Source organism: Muntiacus reevesi, chromosome 9 (assembly GCF_963930625.1).
Source record: "Muntiacus reevesi chromosome 9, mMunRee1.1, whole genome shotgun sequence".
NCBI classification, from domain to species: domain Eukaryota; kingdom Metazoa; phylum Chordata; class Mammalia; order Artiodactyla; family Cervidae; genus Muntiacus; species Muntiacus reevesi.
Window position 1 is genome coordinate 3,702,536 of NC_089257.1, and position 25,617 is coordinate 3,728,152.

Below are 25,617 nucleotides of genomic sequence, written 5' to 3' on the forward strand. Positions count from 1 at the left end.
CTCATAGTCCAGGTTTATTAGTATGAAATAGGCATCTCTCTGAATTGAGGGGCCAGCAAATAGAGTCATGTAGGAGATACAGATATAAAATATTTTATCATAACTTCCCAGGACTACATTTTTAACAAGAAAAAATTTTTCTGAGTTCTTGGATATCCATCCCATTTCTTGGAAAAGGGCCAATTTCATGGGAATGATCAAATTCTGAGCTTAATCTTAGACCAGCATGTTGCCTGAAAAAGAGAAAAACTTCTGGGAAAATAAGAAAGGCCAAAGATTGATTTGTAGCATGAGAGACAGATAGAGGGCAAGAAGGAAAAGTTTTTTTCCCCCAAAAATGTAGGCTTTGGAAAGGCACATTTGATTAGATAATGTATGAGTTTTCTACTGCTGTATGGCAAATTAACCTGAAACTCAGTGGCTTAAAATAGGGAACATTTATTAACTCACAGTTTCTGTGGGTCCAGAACCCAGATGTGGCTTAGCTGAGTGCTTCTGGCTCAGAGTCCCTTTCAGGCTGCTTCTCTGGGAGCTGGCCAGGACTGTGGTCTTATCTCAAGGCCGCACTGGGGGCGGATCCCCTTCCAAAGTCACTCTCGTGGCTGCTGGCCAGAGACTTCAGTTCTTTCCGTAGGGAAACTCACAACATGGTAGCTGGCTGCCCTCCGAGGGAACATGGGGGAGAGACGGAGCAGCGAGAGGGAGAAAGAGAGCGAGACAGAGATCTTGCTCATCTCAGCATCTCGTGACTTTCTCAATACTCTATCCACTGTAAGGGAGTCACCATGTCCCACTTATGCTCAAGGGGTCTGCTGCTGCTAAGTCACCTCAGTCGTATCCAACTCTGTGTGACCCCATAGACGGCAGCCCACCAGGCTCCCCCGTCCCTGGGATTCTCCAGGCAAGAACACTGGAGTGGGTTGCCATTTCCTTCTCCATTGCATGCAAATGAAAAATGAAAATGAAGAGTCAGTCACTCAGTCCTGTCTGACTCTTAGCGACCTTATGGACTGCAGCCCAGCAGGCTCCTCCGTCCATGGGATTTTCCAGGCAAGAGTACTGGAGTGGGGTGCCATTGCCTTCTCCACTCAAGGGGTCTAGTGGAGGAGATGACTCAGGGCGTGTGTAGCAGGAGGCAGAGTTTAGCAGAGACTCTCAGCGGCGGTCCAGTAGAGGCATAGGAAGGGCCGGGCAAGTCCCTGCTGGTACCGGACCTCATCGTAGCCTTCCGTCACTCAGGCAGGCCTGATTCTCAACAAGGTCCAGGGTGACCGTCACACCATAGCCAAGCCTTTTGGTGACCGTGCAGGGTATGAACCGAGATCTCCTTCAGCAGAATATCTTCTCATCACAGTGCAGATAGAAGTGGGGTGCGGAGGCAGTTCAGGGGTGCACGTACGATTTCCAGCAAAGACAGCAGGACAGACTTCCTATGGGAGACAACATTTACGATGGAATTTGAGAGGAGGAGAGGGACATCCGTGTCACACAAAGTGAAGTAAGTCAGAGAAAAACAAATATTGTACATTAATGCATATGTGTGGAATCTAGAAAAATGATACAGATGATCTTCTTTGCAAAAGAGAACTAGAGACACAGATGTACAGAAAAAAACATATGGACACCAAGGAGGGAAAATAGTAGTTGGGATGAATTGAGAGATTGGGATTGACAAATATACGCTACTGGTACAATGGATAACCTAGATAACTAATGAGAACGTACCATACAGGGCAGGGAACTCTACTCCATGCTCTGCGGTAACTTAAATAGGAAGGAAACCCCCAAAGAGTGGATATATATGAACACACAGAATATTCACCTTGGTGTACAGTAACTCAGAAGTATCTCAGAAACTAAAGAAAGTCAAAAGGAACAAAACCCTTTTAAATTAATGCACATTCCTTCAGTTCAGTTCAGTCGCTCAGTCATTTCCAACTCTTTGTGACCCCATGAACCGCAGCACACCAGGCCTCCCTGTCCATCACCAACTCCCGGAGCTTATTTAAACCCATGTCCATCAAGTCGGTGATGCCATCCAGCCATCTCATCCTCTGTCGTCCCCTTCTCCCGCCTTCAATATTTCCCAGCATCAGGATCTTGTCCAATGAGTCAGTTCTTTGCATCAGGTGGCCAAGGAACAGTCCTAGAGCTTGGCACCCCACCTTTGGGAACTTCTGCCATTTGGAATGCAGATACAAACCCATCATCCTATTTCATGTATCAGGATCAAATGATGAGCTGCATGTTACAGGAATTCATGGGAACTTCAGGCTTGTTTTGCACGGAAACACGCTCACCGGTTGCACAGATATCTTCATGTCCTCTCAGTGATACTCTTCCAGGCGTATCAGAGTCCACAGGATAACAGCACCAGGCTCCTAAAGTAGGTATCCCTGAAGATCAAGTGTTCTAGACTTTTCATCCTCTTCAATAGGATATCTTAGTTTAAATCTTCAAATACTGTGGTTTGACCAAGAAACTGCAACCTTCCATGTAATGTTGCTTTTTTACTTAGGTATGCATTAAAAGCAGCAATTTCCAAAGCAGATTTTGTGTTAGAATCCAGATTTGTTAAATAACCTTGTCCCTGTCATATTTGTATATAAGCTGAACATTGTATTATGGAAACTAACACAACATTGTAAAGCAACTATACTCCAATAAAAATTAATAAAAAAAAAGGAAGAGAGGATAGGGTGAAGAGCAGAGGCAGGATGGGGGGGAACGTCCTTTCAAGAGGAGGATGGGGTGAACAGAGTCCCCCCCTTCCCCCCGACACACACACCAGAGGTGGGGAAGAACAGGCCACGTCTGGAGGAAGCCACACTGTACGTGGATGCTGAAGGTCAGTGAGATGTTAGTAAAGGGACTTGGCATGCACCCCTCTCCACATCGCCTTCTCTGCTCCTTTATGCGCTCTCCAAGCTCTACCTGATACCGTGTTATTTCTTATGGAAGCACAGCCTTGTGATTCACACAGTTCAATGTCTCCATGTCTGTTTCAGGGAAATGATTTCAGAGCTAACTCAAATCTTCTGTGTCAAAGAGTAATTGCCAACGTTTCTACACAGCAAATTCTTTAATATATTCACTGCCCAATCCATTATACAACTATTCAAGTCAGAAAGCTTGGCTTCTCCAAACCTGGTTTTCCTTAATTATTCTAGGGCAAAGTGCATGGGAAGGCAGTCAAATTCATGGATAAGTGGCCCCACAGCCCACTTGACACAAAGTACCTAAATTTCCATCACTCTAATAAGTCTGCTGTGTTAAAGCCTTTGTTCTAGAAGGCTTCTGTCAAAATGCAAAGAACAATCCCATAATTCATTATTCAGCTGGGAATTCCTGGCAGTGAACTAATCACTCGCTGGTTGATGTCAGAGGGAGAGGACCAGCTGAGACATCACGTGTCAGGGACGCATGGGCATCAGGATGCCCGAGGGCAGATGGAGGAGGGCACCAACAGCAGAGGCTGAGGCAAGAATCCTGTGAGGTCAGAGCTGGAGGAGCCTAAGAGTCTGCCAGGACCATTTTTATTTTGTGGGAATCTCTGTGCAGGGGAATGGAGTTCGTGTGTGTGGCAAGACAGGCCAATGATGGAGCAGAAGCTGGAACCCATGGCTCCTGAAGATGAAACTGAATGACCCACTCCCATGACACTCGAGTCTAAGTGACCATCCCAGACCTGCCCCAGAGTCAGCCTCTCTCTGCCCTCCTGCCCTTTGCTACACCTTTACATGGCCAATCTCAGTCTATCTTATATTAAAGTGATGTGCACAGGGATTTATCTTTCTCCAAGTAAACAGACATCTCTCATTTGTGCTCTAGTATTCAACCTCTATGAGGAGGGCATAGCGACCCACTCCAGTATTCTTGCTTGGAGAAACCCATGGACGGAGGAGCCCCAGAGGGTTGAGGAGAGTTGCACACGAATGAGTGACTGAGCATGCATGCATTCAACCTCTATAGTGTATTAAAAAGCAGAGATGTCACTTTGCTGACAAAGATCTGTCTAGTCAAGGCTATGGTTTTTCCAATGGTCATTTATGGATGTGACAGTTGGACCATAAGGAAAGGTGAGTGCCGAAGAACTGATGCTTTTGAACTGTGGTGCTGGAGAAGACTCTTGAGAGTCCCTTGGGCTGCAAGGAGATTCAACCAGTTCATCCTAAAGGAGATCAGCCCTGAATATTCATTGGAAGGACTGATGCTGAAGCTGAAGCTCCAATCCTTTGGTGCTTCACAGTTTTATTCTCCAAACCAGATGGCAGAGGCTTCCTTATTAGTCTAAAATGGTACCTCTTTGATGCCATTGCACGCCAGTCAGGATGGCTGCTATCCAAAAGTCTATGAGCAATAAATGCTGGAGAGGGTGTGGAGAAAAGGGAACCCTCTTACACTGCTGGTGGGAATGCAAACTAGTACAGCCACTATGGAGAACAGTGTGGAGATTTCTTAAAAAACTGGAAATAGAACTGCCATTTGACCCAGCAATCCCACTGCTGGGCATACACACTGAGGAAACCAGAATTGAAAGAGACACGTGTATCCCAATGTTCATTGCAGCACTGTTTATAATAGCCAGGACATGGAAGCAACCTAGATGCCCATCAGCAGATGAGTGGATAAGAAAGCTGTGGTACATATACACCATGGAATATTACTCAGGCATTAGAAAGAATACATTTGAATCAGTTCTAATGAGGTGGATGAAACTGGAGCCCATTATACAGAGTGAAGTAAGCCAGAAAGAAAAGCACCAATATAGTATACTAATGCATATATATGGAATTTAGAAAGATGGTAATGATAACCCTGTATGCGAGACAGCAAGAGAGACACAGATGTATTGAACAGTCTTTTGGATTCTGTGGGAGAAGGCAAGGGTGGGATGATTTGGGAGAACGGCATTGAAACATGGAAATTATCATATGTGAAACGAATCGCAAGTCCACGTTCGATGCATGAGACAGGGTGCTCAGGGCTGGGCACTGGGATGACCCAGAGGGATGGGATGGGGAGGGAGGTGGGAGGGGGTTCAGGATGGGGAGCCCATGTACACCCATGGAGGATTCAAGTCAATGTATGGCAAAACCAATACAATGTTGTAAAGTAAAGTAAAATAAATAAATTAATTAGTTTAAAAAACCAACCAACCAACCAAACAAAATAAAATCATACCTCTTTGAGCTTAAGAAAATCTTAAGACAGGGCATCTAGGAGGGACTATATAAGAAGAATTTTCAAAGTGCATTTGACTATGTTTTCTCAAATAATTCTCCTAACATTCATTTTTGATAGCTCATTATAGATGAGAAGATTTACAGATGTGGGACTGTTGACAAAAATGACCTATGGCTTCTTCCCCAGTGTAGACAGTGGTTTAGCTGCATTAGTCAGCCTGACTCCAGTTCTCATTACTATTATGAATAAGCTGTTTTAAAATCATAGACTACAGACCTCCTATGTCTGACTCAGACTGAGAATTTCACATGTTAAAAAGGGAAGATAAGAAAGCTCTCTTAATGAGCTAATCATTACATACTTACTTAACTGTTACAACCAGAAAGCTAGGTATCCTCTTTAAAGATGGTTCACCGTAGCTCCTTGAATCCTCTCTCCTAATGAGTACTTTCAAGAAGTAAACTCTGAGTTCCTTTTCTTATGAAAAGTCCCTTTCCTTATGAAAAGTCCTTTATCCCCTATTTCTTAGTGTAGTTGAACCATATTCTCTTGGATGCTATGATTTTGGCATCTTCAGCTAAATTCTGGACTGACTGTGATAGGAATGCTAGTCTGTAAGCTCCATGAAGGGAGAAGTCACGTCTGTCTTGCTCATTTTTATGTCTCCACTCAGCTTAGAATCTGACACAAAGCATCCATTCCAAAAACTTTTGCTGAAGAGATGAATTTCTGAAAATTGATTAGGGAATGTCAAGTAAGAGTTAAAGCTACCATAGGATAATTAAGATTTCTGTAATATAATCATAGACATGAGTTGAAAAGGAATGCTGAAAAACAGAGATGCAATGAGTTTTAGAGGAAAGAAAATAGAATAATACAAAAAACCTCTAATTGCCCATCCTTGAGATTTCCTGGCTGAGGGATTTGGAAAGCATTTGCCTGTCCTAAGTATCATTTTCTTCAACAACACAGGGTGGTCTCACAGATTTGCTGTGAGGGTCAGATAGGATGGTGAATGGAAAAGAACTTTGCATAGTTTTGAGCACTTTGCATATCTCTGCTGCAGAAATTGGGGAAAGGAAATGATAATCCTAATGTGAGTTGAAGGAGAGCATTTGATGTGAAAACTAGCCAAGTAGAGGGCCCTTCCTCAATTAGCTGACTCTATGGGTAGACTTTACGGTCTTGTCTGGTACATTCACCAGTTGATATCAAAGTAAAGAGCACGCATCTTTGAAATCTTTTCCATGTTTTGCTTGGTTGGGCCACAGAGTTTCCTATATTGATGATGCAAGTTTTAGGGAGCTATTGGTGGTAGGGGGAAAGGCCACATTTTACTCTGATCTTCCTTACTGAAGAAGCTATGCTAAGACAGCTCTCTTAAATTGAAGAAACTCCTAGCAAGCTAACTTTGAAGACCCCAGGACCATGCTGACTTAGGCTACCCGAGTCTTTGGGTCAGACACAGAGCTGGGGTCTGTAGTACCCAGGACTACTGGGATCTGGGAAACAGGAAGTAAATGCAGTTGAAATATCTACTTGGGTTTCTTCTGGATCAGGGGATGATTTCCTTTTACCAGCCACTTAGCTCCTGGGAGGCAGGAGCCCTGGACCACCTGAGTTCAGATGGAACAGCCAGGACCACTCCTGGTGCTTATGAAGAGTTTCTGGAACTATCTGGGTGTGTGCAGAGGAAAGGAACCCTGGGAAAAGAGGAAGCTCACAGATCCCATTTCTGAAGTCCTACTTTAATCTTAAAAGAAGTGATTCTCAAGCTCTGGAGACTAAATAGCAGCTGCAGCTGTTAGTTGCTCAGTCGTGCCTGACTCTTTGCGACATGGAATTCTCCCGACAAGAATACTGGAGTGGGAGTGGGTAGCCTTTCCCTTCTCCAGGGGATCTTCCCAACCCAGGGATAGAACCCGGGTCTCCTGCATTGCGGGGAGACTCTTTACTGTCTGAGCCACTGGGGAAGCCCCCTGGAGACTAAACAGGGGCAGCTATGAAAGACTCCAGTGACTTGGAAAGGACGGAGGACATGGTGGATGTTTCTGGAGTTTTATATAATCTTGAGCTTCTGTGACCCAGGTATATACGTGGACTGCAGCGTGTTTTACCAGATAAGATCTCAAAATTTGGAGTCCTCCTGTGTTAGATTCATTGCTGTGTTAGATTCTGCCTTCATTAGATTCAACATACTCCTGTATTAGATTCAAAGACAGGCTATATCTCTGTCAGTGCAGTTCTAGGTGTCTCTACAGCTCAGGTTTTTCATCTGTAAAATGGGCATGTACATTAGCATTTGGTTGTTAAACACACACCATGTGCCAGGGTCAGTGAGAGTCTCTTTACTTACACATCAAATTTACTTGAAAGTATCAACCTTATACAGTGTTAGTGAGATTAAGTAAAGACATGTAAATAAAATACCTATTCCAGCCTCACAGTAACCATCCATTAGATAGTTGCTATAATTATCATCATTATTGGCTATTATGACAGAATTTTAGACATCAGGCAGGTTTGTGCTATTGGAGGCTGTGGTTAAACTTGAAAGTTAGCTTTTCAGAGTAACTGTCTCTCACCTTCTTATAATCTTCCTTATGCTTGTCATCCTCCTGAGATTATATTGGGGCTCAGTTCTCTCTGAGTCTCCAATCTGGATTTGTTAACCAGAGCGCACTTCTTTCTGAAGGATGGGAGACCCATCCTGGCCAGGAGAAGATGCAATTCCAGTGATTCTGGAACGTCATGACAGGTCCCAACGTCACACAGAGGCTCCTCTGCAGAGAAAGGGAGAGGGAGTGAGGATTGATGTGGGTCTGCTTTAGGTCGAGATGTTTATTAGATTCTCAGTGTCCTGAAGACCTGAGCAGTCTTGACTTGAGAACAGCGGTCCCCAACCTTTCTGACACCAGGGACTGGTTTTGTAGACAATTCTCCCGTGGACTTGGGCGGGGTGGGGATGGTGTCAGGACAGTTCTCATACGGAACCTGCCACCTAATCGCTCACATGTGCAGTTCATAAGGTTCACTCTCCTAGGGGAAGCTAATGCCACCGCTGATCGACAGGAGGTGGAGCTCAGGCAGTAAAGGGAGCGATGCATAACCCGATGAAACTTCACTCGCCACTCACTTCCTGCTGAGCAAACTGGCGCCTCCCAGGCCACGCAACATGGCCCGGAGGTCCATGGTCCACGGATTGGAGGCTGGGAACCCCCGACTGAGCAGATGTTCCGGGTTGAATTGTGTTCCCTCTCAAATGTCATGTGTTGAAGTCCTAACCCCTGGTACATCAGAATGTGTCCTTATTAGGAGATAAGGTCTTTACAGAGACTTTAATCAAAATGAGCGATGGGATGGGGAGGGAGGTGGCAGGGAGGGTCAGGATGGGGAACACATGTACACCCATGGCTGATTCATGTCAATGTATGGCGAAAACCACCACAATATTGTAAAGTAATTAGCTTCCAATTAAAATAAAAAAAAAAAGATGAAAGAAAAAAAAGGAAAATGAGGTCATTAGTGTGGGTTCTAATCCAGTGACTGGTGATCGCATAAGAGGGGAAATTTGGAGACACATACACAGAAAGAATGGCGTGTGAACACAAGGACAGCTTTCTTTGCACCAAGAAGAGAAACCTGGGATGACTCCTTCTCTTGCAACTCAGAAGAACCAACTCTGCCAATGCCCTGATTTCAGACCTCACAGCTTCCGGGACTGTGAGACCTTAATTTTTTCTTGTTTAAGTTACTTAATCTGTGATGCTCTGTTACAGCAGCCCTATCCGATGAATACAATCAGGAGCAGGTTGGCTCTTTGAAGGCACTGATAGCATCCTGATGGCGTGGAATGATCATGGAGAGGTGAGGCATAGACATTTCCAGGCATTCTCAAAACAGAAGTGGATCACAGCTGAAAGTCCACTCTTTGGGTAAACATGAGCTGGGATTCCAGAAAGTGTTTACAAGGTTCATTTCCCTTAGACGAGGGAGAAAGGTGACTCATATTGTGGTATTAAATAATGACAGTAATAGGTATTTTCAAGGACTAGGAATATGGCAAAACAAGTGGATTGTGTGAAATGGCCAGCCTGAATCATCAGATCCTTTTTAAAGAAATAAAAGACATTTAGCATACACAATAACTGAAGCAGGGTGAATGATTTGCTTCCTAGTAGAAATCGGTAACAGAAATCGGTAACCACTCCAGTACTCTTGCCTGGAAAATCCCGTGGACGGAGGAGCCTGGTAGGCTGTGGTCCATGGGGTCGCTAAGAGTTGGACACGACTGAAGTGACTTAGCAGCAGCAGTAGCAGAAATCGCTAAATCACTTATGTTCATGACTGAACAGAAAATTACTTTATACAAATGTGGTATTTGGTTTAGAGCTGAAGATCTTCTTCAAGTGGTGTTTCCTAGCAAGTACTTCAATAGCCTACTCTAGTTATTTTTGTAAAAACATTTAGCCAGATTTTTATTTTATTTTATTTAAAACAGGTATTTTTCAAACTCTGCTATATAGGGAACATCGGTTCCAAGCTATTAAAATGTGTTGCCTTTATTGTATTAGATAAATTGAATGATTCACCATCAGTCTTATAATTTTGTTGTTGTTCAGGCACTCAGCCGTGTCTGACTCTTTGTGACCCCATGGACTGCCACACACCAGGCTTCCCTGTCCTTCACTATCTCCTGCAATTTACTCAAACTGATGTCCATTGTGTTGGTGATGCCATCCAACCATCTCATCCTCTGTCGTCCCCTTCTCCTCCCACCTTCAATCTTTCCCAGGATCAGGGTCTTTTCAAATGAGTCAGTTCTTCGCATCAGGTGGCCAAAGTATTGGAGTTTCAGCTTCAGCATCAGTCCTTCCAATGAATATTTAGGGCTGATTTCCTTTAGGATGAACTGGTTGGGTATTAGAATAATCCTAATATCAGAAATAGTAAAGCATGAGAGAAATGTGCACTTTACAACTGAGACAATAGAGCAAACAGTCCATAGATTTAAAACGGTCTTGTCTAAAAAATTCAGGAAATGGTCTAACTTTCACCACTACTTGACCTTGGAATCCTTTTCACGTTGAGCTGTAAGAATACATTTTCTGGTCTCCATTTTGGGTAATGCTGGACCGAGACAAATTTTGTTGACAGTTTCCTGGATTGACAGCTGTCAGATTTTGTGATGTTAGAGAGAGAAGTGTTCCCTCGTTTTGCCAGCTTTGCCACTGACTAGGCAGGATGCTTCTAGACTTAATATTATCAACAGCAGGCAGAGCCGGGTGGGAGTTTTCCGCACGGCAGTTCTCTGCTGGCCGAGGCTGCCCACACATCGGTCAGTCTACATTCTCCTCTGTCTCTGGGGTCGCTGATGGCTCCAGCTCTTGGCTGAGGGCTTCTGGATAGTGATGGGATAATATGAATGCTTTACACTCAGAGGATTTGGGGAGACTTTCCTATGGCTGACTGCCCATGGAGATTCTGCTCAGTGATGAACTTTCATGGAATGTGCTTAATATTTTCTTCTTAGTTTTTTGCCCCCCAATTCACCTCAAATGTCTTTATGGACTATTTTCTGCTTTCCCAGAGCACAAGAAGTTTCCCCTTTTACCTGTAACTCTTCTTGGAAGCTAATGTCACTTCCCTCACGTTTGTACTGCACTAGTTGGTCTTGAAACACTCTTTGAATGATGTTGCTGTAGCATATGGATGGCTGATTTTCACAGTTTTTGTAAAGAGCAGTCATTAGCAAGAGAGTCTTGCTCATCAGGCAGAAGGGTGAAGTTGCCTCTCAAGATAAATCCATCTCTGTGAAAACTGATAATCTTTCATGTAATTTAGAGATTCAGGAAGGTCGACATGTTTTTGAAGCTCCCGGAAAAATTGCTCCAGGCACATAGCATTTTGTGAAAAACCTATTTGGATGCTTCTTTGAGCCTAATATTAGAAAATGCAATACAAAAAACCTCGAATAGCCAAAGCAATCTTGAGAAAGAAGAATGGAACTGGAGGAATCAACCTGCCTGACTTCAGACTCTACTACAAAGCCACAGTCATCAAGACAGTATGGTACTGGCACAAAGACAGAAATATAGATCAATGGAACAGAATAGAAAGCCCAGAGATAAATCCACGAACCTATGGACAGCTTATCTTTGACAAAGGAGGCAAGGATATACAATGGAAAAAAGACAATCTCTTTAACAAGTGGTGCTGGGAAAACTGGTTAACCACTTGTAAAAGAATGAAACTAGAACACTTCCTAACACCATACACAAAAATAAACTCAAAATGGATTAAAGATCTAAATGTAAGACCAGAAACTATAAAACTCCTAGAGGAGAACATAGGCAAAACACTCTCCGACATAAATCACAGCAAGATCTTCTATGACCCACCTCCCAGAATATTGGAAATAAAAGCAAAAATAAACAAATGGGACTTAATGAAAATTAAAAGCTTTTGCACAACAAAGGAAACTATAAGTAAGGTGAAAAGACAGCCCTCAGATTGGGAGAAAATAATAACAAATGAGGAAACAGACAAAGGATTAATCTCAAAAATATACAAGCAACTCCTGAAGCTCAATTCCAGAAAAATAAACGACCCAATCAAAAAATGGGCCAAAGAACTAAACAGACATTTCTCCAAAGAAGACATACAGATGGCTAACAAACACATGAAAAGATGCTCAACATCACTCATCATCAGAGAAATGCAAATCAAAACCACAATGAGGTACCATTACACGCCAGTCAGGATGGCTGCTATCCAAAAGTCTACAAGCAATAAATGCTGGAGAGGGTGTGGAGAAAAGGGAACCCTCTTACACTGTTGGTGGGAATGCAAACTAGTACAGCCACTATGGAAAACAGTGTGGAGATTTCTTAAAAAACTGGAAATAGAACTGCCATATGACCCAGCAATACCACTTCTGGGCATACACACTGAGGAATCCAGATCTGAAAGAGACACGTGCACCCCAATGTTCATCGCAGCACTGTTTATAATAGCCAGGACATGGAAGCAACCTAGATGCCCATCAGCAGATGAATGGATAAGGAAGCTGTGGTACATATACACCATGGAATATTACTCAGCCGTTAAAAAGAATTCATTTGAATCAGTTCTAATGAGATGGATGAAACTGGAGCCCATTATACAGAGTGAAGTAAGCCAGAAAGATAAAGAACATTACAGTATACTAACACATATATACGGAATTTAGATAGATGGTGGCGATAACCCTATATGCAAAACAGAAAAAGAGACACAGAAATACAGAACAGACTTTTGAACTCTGGGGGAGAACGTGAGGGTGGGATGTTTTGAAAGAACAGCATGTATATTATCTATGGTGAAACGGACCACCAGCCCAGGTGGGATACATGAGTCAGGTGCTCGGGCCTGGTGCACTGGGAGGACCCTGAGGAGTCGGGTGGGGAGGGAGGTGGGAGGGGGGATCGGGATGGGGAATACATGTAACTATATGGCTGATTCATGTCAATGTATGACAAAACCCACTGAAATGTTGTAAAGTGATTGGCCTCCAACTAATAAAATAATATTAAAAAAAAAAAAATAAATAAAAAAAAAAAAAAAGAAAATGCAGTCTAGTTCATGAATATTTCTTTGCTTTCATGATCAGAGTTTCTGTCACTTCCTTATGCTTTAAGTTGTAGATCACGGAGGTCACCTTCACGGCCCTGTTAGAATCAGGCTGTAAGTACACGAGGGTTTGTAGGAGAGATGGCAGTCACAGCAGCTACTCTTTCCTCCTTCCTGGTGACATCATCAGGAAACCAGCCAGCAAGTTTGAGTAGGAGAATGTGACTGCCGAAAGTGACAACCAGCGCTGTACTCAAGTTAAACTCCGTGAAGGCAGTGATTGCCATGCTGATAAACACAGGAGCACGGCGTGTCAAGCACTGGGCGTTCATCACAGAAAAGTGATTGGCGGCACTGGATATGCAGAAGGATAATGAAAGATCGGATGTGCTTATAAATAGCTCTGTTAAACCCGTGAACTCTGAGCCAGCTACTCACAGGATGCAGACTTCTGAGTGATGTGACTAAGAATGGCTCATTTTACTGTGTAGACTATAGCTCCATAGAAAGTGTGGGGAAAAAGCAGCATGCAACTCAGAAAAAAGTATTCCCGTTAAGTTACTTTTCCTTTAGTTGAGAGCACAGGCTCTGGAATTAAATGGAAATCCTGGTTCCATAACTTAGTTACGTGGGTTGGTCGGTTGTCTGCTCTGAGTTACATAGTGTGAAAATATGGATTATAAATTTTTGATAATCTAAAACGGGATGATTTTGTCAAAGATCATTGAGGTTATGCGTTTTCCTTTTTAAAAAGTATTTTATTTCTTATTTATTTTTGGCCTCGCTGGGTCTTCCTGGGGCCCTGGAGCTTTCTCCAGTTCTGGCGAACGGGGGCTCCTCTTCACTGTGGGGCCCTGGCCTCTCACTCCTGTGGTTTCCCTTGTTTTGGAGCATGAGGGTGTCAGTAATTGTGGCATCTGCGCTCAGTAGCTGCCGCTGGTAGGATCTACAGCTTGGGCTCAGTAGCTGGGTCTCCCAGACTTAGCTGCTCCGTGGCATGTGGAATCTTCCTGGCTCGGGGATTGAACCTCCATCCCCTGCCTTGGCAGGCGGAGTCCCATCCGCTGTACCACCAGGGATGTCCCGATAAAGCATTTTGTTGTGCTGGTAGATAGAAAGCCAATGCTAATGTTAGCTAATAATAATTCTTTCTCCAGTCCTGTGATGAACTTTCCTGCATGAAGGAACAGCATCCATGGCATCTGTCCAGGGAGTCTTAAGATTCAAGGGTTCTTTCATCAAAAGACTTTGCAGCATCTTATGGACATGGGTTGGGGTGAACTCCAGGAGTTGGTGATGGACAGGGAGGCCTGGTGTGAAGCAGTCCATGGGGTCACAAACAGTCGGACACGACTGAGCAAGTGAACTGAATTGAATTGATTCCCAATGTTTGATCCTCTGCATCTTCTTCTTTACAATTTTTAAGGCAAAGTTCCCATTTTTTTCCTTCCAGTTTCCCGGCTTGCCTTTATGCTACTTACCAGAAAATGTGAAAACTCACTAGGCTCAAGATGATGCAAGGCTTACCTTCCAGTCTTTTATAAGTCAGAGGATTATGGTGCTAGTATGAACTGAAGCTACCTCAATTTCTGACCAGTTATGATGAAGCTTTATAAAATAATTTGACTCAATTAGGATGTTTTGTCCACTTATTTAATAGGTGTTTCAACATTAAAATCACTTTTATAGACTGGTATCTGATAAAAATTGCTTTGTATTATTACAGTGGGTTGAAGTTTCTCTAATAAAATTTTAAAAACTTATGTTCAGAGAGCTCACAATACACTTTAAGCTTTTTCTAGGAATAAGGCAGGAAACAGATGAATGAAGAAATGCATCCCACAATATATTTTTAAATTATTTTGATCCTTGTATTATCTACTAGAAAAGAGGGCAATTGAAAAAGATGATGATTATGGATTCCTACTGTTACAGGAAGAGATATTACTTATTTTTATTGAAGAAAAACAGGTCTATGTAGAAAACAAAAGTTAATCCTGTGACAGGTTACAAAAATGAAAAGGAATAATGAGAAAATTCTAAGAGATAGTAGTTGCAATTATACCAGCAGCAGTTTTGATAGTTCTAGGAGTTAACGAGGTCCAAATCTGGGGCTGACGAGAAATGTTTATTATTTTTATGTACTTTAGTAAGAATTGCTAAACCTTCAGACGTGAGCACACTTAGAGCCTCTCCTGTCTGGCTCTGACAAGTAGCTTTAGGGTATCATGGGCAGCTTAGGAGATTGCCTGTAGATGAGAAGACAATACATTGATTTGATAAAACATTAGAAGTTTTATCTTTATGAACATCGATAACCTATAACTGACATTCTATCATCAAAGTCAAAATAAGAATTTGGTAAATGGGGCATAATGCAAACTAAGTCATCTCCGTTTCTTTCAAATCTTGATAAACAAAGACTCACGGCTGTAAGTAACCTTTTAGCAAGAAAATAAGCGGCAATTTTGCTTCAATTCCACCTTTATGAAAGATTCTTCCTTGAGAAAAGTCTATAATGTATATAAATGAACAAAGTTTGGTATCTTCTTTCAAGCAGTTTTGAGGATAGTGGGAGACAGGGCAAGATGGTATACCAGAATATCACAGGACTAGGTTTTCTTTAATCATGGTGGAATGATGACATAAACATTGTCAATCATTTTAATTTTCTTTTATTGATTCCAAAATTAAGCCACCTGGCTTGTTGTTTATTGTTGTTTAGTTGCTAATTTGTGTCTGATCCTTTTGTGACTCCAGTCTTTAGCCTGCCCGGCTCTTCTGTCCATGGGATTTCCCAGGCAAGAATACTGGAGTGGGTTGCCATTTTCTTCTCCAGGGGATCTTCTCAACCCAGGGATCAAACCCAGGTCTTCTGCATTGACAGGTGGATTCCTTACCATTGAGCCACCAATGTTACCTGAACAACAAATTAAACAAAAGGTGAAAAGTGATTTAACATTATATGGGCACTTTTCCAGCTCACTGAAAGTCAAAAGGATTCACGGGTGTACATGAGTGTTAAAAAAAAGATGAATATGAAATTATTTAGTCTATTATAAAAGCATTTTTTCCCCTTAAGCACTTTAAGATAGTCGTCGACCCAGTTTTCACTTGCATTGTTTATGAGAGGAAGCCTGTTTTTTTTTTTTCATTTATTTTTATTAGTTGGAGGCTAATTACTTAGCAATATTGTAGTGGTTTTTGTCATACATTGACATGAATCAGCCATGGAGTTACATGTATTCCCCATCCCGATCCCCCCTCCCATCTCCTTCCCCATCCCATTCCCCTGGGTCTTCCCAGTGCACCAGCCCTGAGCACTTGTCTCATGCATCCCACCTGGGCTGGCGATCTCTTTCACCCTAGATAATATACATATTTCGATGCTGTTCTCTCTAAACATCCCACCCTCGCCTTCTCCCACAGAGTCCAAAAGTCTGTTCTGTACATCTGTGTCTCTTTTTCTGTTTTGCATATAGGGTTATCATTACTATCTTTCTAAATTCCATATATATATGTTAGTATGCTGTAGTGATCTTTATCTTTCTGGCTTACTTCACTCTGTATAATGGGCTCCAGTTTCATCCACCTCATTAGAACTGATTCAAATGAATTCTTTTTAATGGCTGAGCAATATTCCATGGTGTATATCTACCACAGCTTCCTTATCCGTTCGTCTGCTGATGGGCATCTAGGTTGCTTCCATGTCCTGGCTATTATAAACAGTGCTGCGATGAACACTGGGGTGCACGTGTCTCTTTCAGATCTGGAGGAAACCCTGTTTTATCCTTACTTTTATTCTATGGCTCTTACTGTGTCTTTTTTTCCTCTGGATGCATTTAAGATTTCCTCTTTATTTCTGGTTTTGGAAAATTTGATTATGATGTGCCTTGGTGTAGTTTTTGCATGTTTCTTTTGCTTGGAATTTTTTTTTGTGATGATTGAATGCATGGTTTTATAGTTTCATCAAATTTCAAGGTTTTCAGCATTAATTAAAATTTTTTTAATACTAAACCTGTTTTTCTGGTCCTTCAGGGATTCTAGTTACACATATATTGCCTTCTTGAAGGTGTTCCATGATTCTCTCTGTGTTGTTCATTTACCTTTTTGAGTCATGTTTCTCTTACTTTGAATAGTTTCAATTACTAGGTCTTCAAGATCACTAGCCATTTCTTTTGGAATGTCTAAACTCTAGTTAATCCCATTCAATGTAGCTGATTTTTTTAAATCATCAGACACTATTGTTCCAAGCTTGTCCTTCACATCTCTACTTGTCTTTTTTGAATTTATGCAGCATAGTTAGAATAATTGTTTCTATGCTCTTGATTGCTAATTCTGACATTTTTGGCAGTTTTGGTCGCTTTTGACCATTGAATTTTCTTCTCCTTATGGCATGTTTTCTGATTTTTGGCATGTATGGTAATTTTTTAATTAGATAACAGGCATGTGAATTTTAACAAGTGTGTTGCTATATACTTATAAATATTGTTGAGCTTTGTTCTGGAGCACCATTAAGTTACTTGGAAATTGCTTGATCCATTTGAGTCTTGCTATGTAGATTCGTCAGTTGTAACTGGAGCAGCGATCATTTTAGGGCTACTGAGGCAAGACCTTTCTGCATGCTCTACCCAGTGCATGCATCATGAATCTCGAGATTCTCTCATTCGGGTGGTGAGAACAGACGGTGTTCCCAGCCTTGTGTGAGCATCAAGCACTATTATCTATAATCTATTCAGTTTCTTTCCCTCCCTCAAATTATTTCCTTGTGTGTGTACTGATTAGTACTCAGTTAAGTAATTGATGGCCTTCCCTGGTGGCTCAAATGGTAAGGAATTCACCAGCATTGCAGGAGATAATGGGTTTAATCCCGAGTCAGGAAGATTCGCTGGAGAAGGGAATGGCTACCCACTCCAGTATTCTTGCCTGGAGAATTCCATGGACTGAGGAGCCTGGGGGGCTATCGTCCCTGGGGTCGCAGAGTTGGACATGACTGAGCAACTAACAGTTGCGCTTTCACAAGTAACTGATGAGGGATCTTCTGCAGATCTCGGGGTTCTTTCTCTGTACAACTCACTTTCTTCAGCATTGTATTATGCAAACTTTAATTGCCTTGCCGTCTCCAAATTTTCAGCTCCATTTCCTTAAGGAAGCCCACTAAACATTTCCTGAGTCTTCCCTCGCTGCACTATGGTCTAAGAACTCAAAACAGAGAGCTGGGGAAATTTTAGGGCTTATTTGTTTTTAGCTTCTTGGGAACCACTGTCCTTTACTGCTTGATGCACAGTGTCTTGCAAACTAGTATTTCATATATTTTGTCCAGTTTTTCTTGCTTCCAGCAGGAGGATAAACCCAGTTTCTGTTACTCTATCTCAAGCAGAAGGGAACTCTGGAAGGGACTTTTAATCGGATGAATAATACCTATGTTCTAAAATTGTCCAAATTATATTGCATCCCATTATATTGTATTTAAAGCAACTTTGAGGCTTTATCTTATACTACCTGCAATGAAAAATGGATAGGCTTTGAAGCTGGAAAAATCTAGATTTGAATCTTGGAACTGCCATTTAATATTTAATAGGTATGTGGTTTAATAGACCTGTAAGTTCCCTGAATCTCAGATTGATAGCCTTATTTGATAAAATAAGGTGGAAAAAGTTTACCTTAAACACAAAGATACTATGCATTACTGTATTTTTTTTAATAGCAAAAATTTGGCAATAGATACTGAAACAAATCAGAGTTAATTCATAGTTTGTACCTTCATGAAACACCTAATAAGAATGACAGAGATCTATATTATTCTTAGGGAAAATGTTAATAACATACTGTTACGTGAGTAAAGCATTTCTCAGGAAAACAAGTGGAGTGTGAACTGATTTTTAATTTAAAAATTTCTGTGTGTGTGTTTACATGAAGAGAACACCATCTGGAAGGATATATGAACAATTTAAGTAAGTTGATGAGTTGGAAGTAGGGCTAAGGTTTTTTAACTTTGAAAAACTTTTAAATACAACTTTTTTTTTTAACCAGTTGTATTTAAAAATTAATGAGAAATAGCTAGTGGAAATCTGCTATATAACACAGGGAGCCCAGGCTGGCACTCCTTGATGACCTAGAGGGATGGGATGGGGAGTTTGAAGTAGGAGTGGGAGGGGATATATATGCAAATAGCTATGGCTAATTTGTGTTGTTGTATGGCAGAAAGTTAAAGTTAGTCACTCAGTTGTGTCGACTCTTTGTGACCCCATGGACTGTAGCCCACCAGGCTCCTCTGTCCATGGAATTCTCCAGGCAAGAATACTGGAGTGGCGATCTATTTCACATATGATAATATACGTGTTTGAATGCTATTCTCTCAAATCATCCCACCCTCGCCTTCTCGCACAGTCCAGGTTTGATGTATGAGTCAGGGTGCTCAGGGCTGGTGCGCTGGGATGACCCTGAGGGATGGGATGGGGAGGGAGGTGGGAGCGGGGTTCAGGATGGGGGACACATGTACACCCATGGCTGATTCATGTCAATGTATGGCAAAAACACCACAATATTGTAAAGTAATTAGCTTCCAATTAAAATTAAAAAAAAAATCTAGAGAAGGCAAACTGTAATGGAGGGAATCAGATCGGGGATGTCTGGGGATAAGTATAGAGGAAAGGATTAACTGTAATGGACCAGGAAGGAATTTTTTGGGGTGATGTCTATTTTATGTTTTGATTTGTGTGATGGTCACATAATAATATACATTTCTCATGAATTACTGACTTGTACAATGACAAAGTACACATTTTACTGAATATAAATCATACCTGTATAAAAGTGATTAAATTTTTTAGACCAAAAAAAAAAAAAAGAAAGAATACTGAAGTGGGTTGCCATGCCCTCCTCCAGGGGATCTTCCCAACCCACGGCTCGAACCCAGGTCTCCCGCGTTGCAGGCAGACTCTTTACCGACTGAGCCACCAGGGAAGCCATGTGGCTGAAACCCACACAATATTGTAAAGCAGTTATCCTCCAGTTAAAAGGAAATGGACATATATTCATTTCTTTTTGCAACAAAAACAGATAGCAACAGAAGTAATGTTCAAGAGAAGTAATAGATGCGCCTGCCTCAGTTCACACAGTCGGTGCCCGCCAGCCAACAAGCATCAGAGCCAACATCGCCCCTGGGGGGACCAGAGTGCTGGACAAGAGGAACCCGGGAAGGCCTCTTACAGGATTTAGGCCTGTGCTGCGTGAGTCGGAGAAGGGTTTCGGAAATTATTTTTAGGAATTCAGTGATTGAATATTCTGATAATTTGTACCTAAGAGGTGACAAAATTAAAGTGAGAAAAAGAAGAGGTATTTACTCATTTTATTAGGAAAAGGAGAATGTTTAGCTATTTTTCTGGTTGCTAAGAGTCCTTATCTCACTGTTATTTCAGACAAACTCACAGGGTGGCCATTTTTTCTGTTTTAGCCCATCTCAATCATGGAGTGGCCTTGTCGGTTTATTGCTCAGATTCTGTTTGGGTTGTTTATGTTCAGTTGGGGGGAACATTTTTAGCTAATATTTTAGCTGTCATCTTCAGGGCCATTCTATGATTTATCCATGCCATTAGTAATTTTCTCTCTCCATTTATAGTTTGTTTTGCTGATGATAAAATGGCTCTAGTCAATCTTAGGATTAATTATGCTAGCGTATTGGCTCTAATCCTACAAATTTTACTCTGCTCCTCATATTCCAGAATTATGCAAAGCTAAATAGGAAACATGCAATCTGTTTTTAGATTTTCTTCCCAGACAAGGGCAGGGTGCCACCCACCAGATGAATTCCCCACGGAGAGAGTTTATAGCTGAAGTCTGTGAGATTACTACCTGTTCCCTTGAGTGTCTCTGACTACAGGTGCTGAGACAGGATCAAAGGAAATAAACCTTTATTAATTAGTTTTCTGCTGAAGGAGAGAGGAGTTTCCCAGAGGGGAAAGTTTTCTTGTTTCAAATCTTAAGAGGTTTCTTATCGACTCTGAGTGTGTGTGTGTGTGTGTGTGTGTGTGTGTGTGTGTGTGTGAGATGAGGTTGTTCTTATAATATCTGTCATACCCATATTGAAATAGTCCTTGTTACTACTCATTGGAGTAGGAAATGGCAACCCACTCCAATATTCTTGCCTGGAAAATTCCATGGACAGAGGAACCTGGCGGGCTGCAGTCTATGGGACTGCAAAGAGCCAGACACAAGTGAGGAGCAACTGAACACACACACACCCCACTCATTACTTTTAACATTTATCTGGAATTTATGAGTGTCAGGAACTATAATTTCTATGCATTATCTTTTCTGTTCTTAACAAAGAAGCCAACAAACACATTGAAAAATCTCATGAGATACTTGTTACTTGGAGAAACAAGGCTAGAAAAATCAGTTAACATCCAAAAATACACTTCTGGGGAATGGCATGGTTGGGACATAAACCACATTCCAAAAGATTCTAAATCTTGTCCTCTTAAAAACTGCTTTCTAGTGGAGCATGCAATTAAAGCATCTACAATTCTAGTATCTACAATTCTAAATATGTAGATACTTAAAGATATTGGGCTCCACCTAATATTACTGAATTGATATCTCTAGGACTGGGGTGTAGCAATTTACACTTTAAAAGCTTTTCCTGGTCATTTGAATGCTGTTAGCCACAGACTGCTGTTCAGAGACAATAATGGTAAGCTATATCCTCACATAACTTCCAGTCAGAAATCTGCTCATAGTGTTGTTTTTTTTTTAATCATCATTCATCCATCCATCCATCTATTCAATATTCATAGACTACCTACTGCATCTAAGGATCTATATCAGATGTTAAAAGGTCATGAAAGAAAGTGTATTTCAACTGCTTATAAACGACAGTGAAGATCTTATATTTAATAAATAATTTAGATAGGAAGTGATAAATAAATAATATTTATTGATACAAGAGAAGCACTGTGGGTTCACTGGAAGGAGAAATTACTCCCAGGGGCAGAAAGGTGGCAGGAAACAATCCTGAGATAACAGGATGTTGGGGCATCCTTTTTCCTTACATCACAGCAATTAATAGGCATTGCTTTTCTTTTCCAATTTTTGCCAGTCATTCTGGTGTAAGTTGGTTATCTCACTGTTACTTTGAATTTCAGGTCCATGTTAATAAGTTGAGCAACTTTATGTTGTTTGGCCCTTTGCTTTGATTTCTTAAAAACTGTCACTGTTCGTCTGGTGTAGAGAACCAGAAATCAAGGATTAAACCTGAAGTATTTTTTTCCTATCCCTTTCAGGGCTTCTCTCACATCTTGGTTCCTCAGGCTGTAGATGAGGGGGTTTAGCATGGGGATCATAACCCCATAAAACACAGAAGCCATTTTTTCTTGCTCTTGAGACCCTGTGGTGTGATGGTGCAGATACATGTAAGAGAGCGTCCCACAGAAGATGGTGACAGCTATCAGGTGGGAGGCGCACGTGGAGAAGGCTTTCTTCCTCCCTGCAGCAGAAGAGATCTTCAGGATGGCAGACAAGATAAACATGTAGGAAAAGATGACGACTGACACGGTGAATGTCAAGTTAAACCCCACAAAGGCTGCTAGTACCATGACGTTGAAATAAATATTGGAGCATGAGAGGGCCAGAATTGGGGGTTCATCACAGAAAAAGTGGTTAATTTCATTGGATCTGCAAAAGTTAAGTGAGAAAGTAAAACTTACATTTACACAAGCATTTAGGAAGCCCATGAAGTATGAACCAATCAAGAGTTGAATGCAGGCCCTCCAGGACATGACTGTTGGATAGTGGAGAGGGTTACAGATGGCCACGTAACGGTCCACTGCCATAGCAGCCAGGATGTAGCTGTCACTTGTTATAAAAGTCCCATAGACTAGTAGTTGCACCATACAGCCTATGAATGAGATGGATTTTTTTGTGCCCACAAAATTCTGCAACATTTTGGGCGTGATAGCAGAGGCATAACAAAGATCAACAAAAGCCAAGTTTTGGAGGAAAAAGTACATGGGGGTGTGAAGGGAAGAGTCAATCTTGATGAGGAGGATCATGCCAATGTTACCCACCAGGGTGGCCACATAGATCACTAGAAATACTGTGAAGAAGACATGCCAGTACTTGGGTTGACCAGCGAATCCCAGGAGAATGAATTCAGCTACTTCAGTGCCATTGTTCTGTTCCATGGCTGGCAAAATTAAATATCAGTTGAAAAGTGGCAAAGAAAAAACAGAAAAAGCGAAGGCCATTGTGATTCTTAGACTAATTCTGGAACTGGAAATGCCATAATATTTGGTTTTTCAGTGGCATCAACGCATATTTCCTATGGCGTAATTTACTCGGACTTTACAGGCAAACGTGCAGGTGGCTGAAGCTTGCTCCCCAACTTCGAGAACTTGACACACAGTTTGGGCAGATTGCCATGGACCAGAAGCTGTGTTCTCAGTGTGAGAGCTGATTCACAAATATGTCAATGAAAGATCACAAAGGAACATTTTTATCTATTTTTACTTCCTTTTACCATATTTATTTACCATATAATTTTATTAAAAGACTGCAATATATCAAATTACAAATTATTTTATCCAAAAATCTTGACACATCCATAGAATTCTGTGCAGTCGTGCCCCACTTTACTCCCTGTCCGCATCTTACATCTCTTGTCTCCTTGTTACCATGCCCCCAGCCTGCCCGATTCCTGCTGTTCCTGCTCGCCTCCGTTCCTGGCTCTTCCGGCGTGTTCCTCCTGCTGCCTTAAATCCTCTGTGGCCCATTTTCTGCTTCTATCAGCACTTCCACTGCTAGCTGTTACTCTTCTGGTGGTCTCAGTTTGAATGACTCTTCCTCCAGGGTTGTTTTCACACAAATGTGTCATTTCCTCCTGCCATGGGTCTTGTGCTTTAGGATTTATATCAGTTTTAATAATTCTTTGTAAGATTATTTCTACACCTTTGCTTAATTTCTATTTTCTCATAGACTGTAGGTTCCAAGAACACAGCCGTTAGGGAACATTCTTACCTCTACAAACAGTGCTTAACTGGATACATGAATAAACGAAGGAGTAAAAGAATCAATAAATGAAAAGATTTATGAAAAGTAGGAAAACTGCTACTTAAGTTACATAGAGTTTTATTAAAATGAGTGCACACTACTTTGTTTTCTTTTAAGAAGCTGCATTTATTTTTTTTTCTTTAGTATGCCTCTCTGATTCAAAGAGCTAAAACACACAGCTAGGATCAAAAAGAAGTTAAACATTCATGCTTCCTTTGGTTTATCTTCTTAAAAAATAATTACTGTGTTTACTCTGGTCGAGGCACAGAAGAGTCGCTGACAAGCCACTGTTTGGTGCCTCTGCCTTTAGGACTGCCATTCCTCTTGCTCGGTTACCGCTACATAATATCTCTCACTGTCCATGGCAGTTTTCTTTGCAGTAAAGTCTACTTTGTGTGATGCTAATATAGCCACTCTTTCAATCCTTTGATTAATGTTTTCACACTAAATCTTTTCCTTTCTTTAAACATACATATATCATTACTTTGAAATGATACACAGCATACAGTTCCATCATGTTTTCCTATCCACTCAACTCTTTCTTTTAATTGAATTAAAAAGGAAGAATCTTGGAATATTAAGAAATAAGAGAGAACATGGAAGGAGCAAAGATATGAATAAATACAGTAGACTTACCTTCTTTTAAGTTTTATAAATTATGTTTGACAGCTAAAATAAAAATTTTGACCCTGTATAATGTGGTTCTCAGTCTATGTGGAAGGAATATTTATGACAAGTACTAATACATTCCAAATGAAGAGAGTAAAGAGATGCAAAGGGGAGTAAGGTTTCCACATTCACTCAAACTGATAAAATGTATTTGACGAAAGACATTTCTAGAGTGTATAAAAAACAAAACAAAGTAAAAGTGAATAATGACATAGATGATTCACCAAAGAGGGCTACAATAGGTAGGTAAGTACATGAAAAGATATCCAATATCTTTAGACAATAGGAAAATGAAGGAAATAGAATACAATGAGATATCACTACACATCTAATGAAATGGCTAAAATAAAAAACAGTGATGATACCAAAATACTATTTCATAACAGCTTCATTTGTAATAGCCTCAAACTGTAAACAACCAAAATGTCCTCCAATAGGTGACTGGTTAAAGAAACGGTGGTACATCCATACTGTGGAATACTGCTCATCAGTAAAGAGGCATGGATTATTGATACTCTGAAAAACTTGGATGAATGTCAAAAGCATTATGCTAAGGGAAAAAGAGCCAATTGTAAAAAAGTCACATAGCATCAGATGTTTTCTTTTATCTAACATTTTCAAAATGACAAAATCATAGGGATGGAGAGCAGATTGTCAGAGTATCAGGAGGGGATTGGTGTGATTACAAGGTGCAGTACGAGGGAGATCTATTGGAATCTGACATAGGGTAGATCCACATCTTGATAGTAGTAACACAGATCTGCAGATGTGATCAGATGCCATAGAGCTATACACACAGTCACATATACCAATATAAAAATCCTGCTTTGATGTCATACTATAGTTATGCAAGATACAGCCTTGGAAGGAAAGCTTGGTGAAGAATACATGGGACTTCTTGGTACTATCTTTGAAACTTTTTGTAAATGCATGCTTATTTCAAAGCAAAACTTCATGAAAATGAAGAAAAAGGGGAAAAAGTAAAGCCTGTTTTGCAGAATCATGAAGATCAAGTAAGTAAATTTATGTAAACTTCCCAGCAAATGGGCAGATATTGAATTAGTGTTCATCAAGTAGCCATCATAACACATGCAAATAATA

The 25,617-nt window shown here is 41.1% G+C and overlaps 1 protein-coding gene across 1 annotated transcript; it reads right to left on the minus strand.

The window, feature by feature from the left end:
• Window positions 1-22,040: 22,040 nt before the first annotated feature.
• On the minus strand, window positions 22,041-22,982 carry LOC136174628 (olfactory receptor 5AK2-like). Its single transcript, XM_065944801.1, has one exon. It carries the CDS (start codon window positions 22,980-22,982, stop codon window positions 22,041-22,043), a length of 942 nt encoding a protein of 313 aa, XP_065800873.1.
• Between the last annotated feature and the right edge of the window lie 2,635 nt (window positions 22,983-25,617).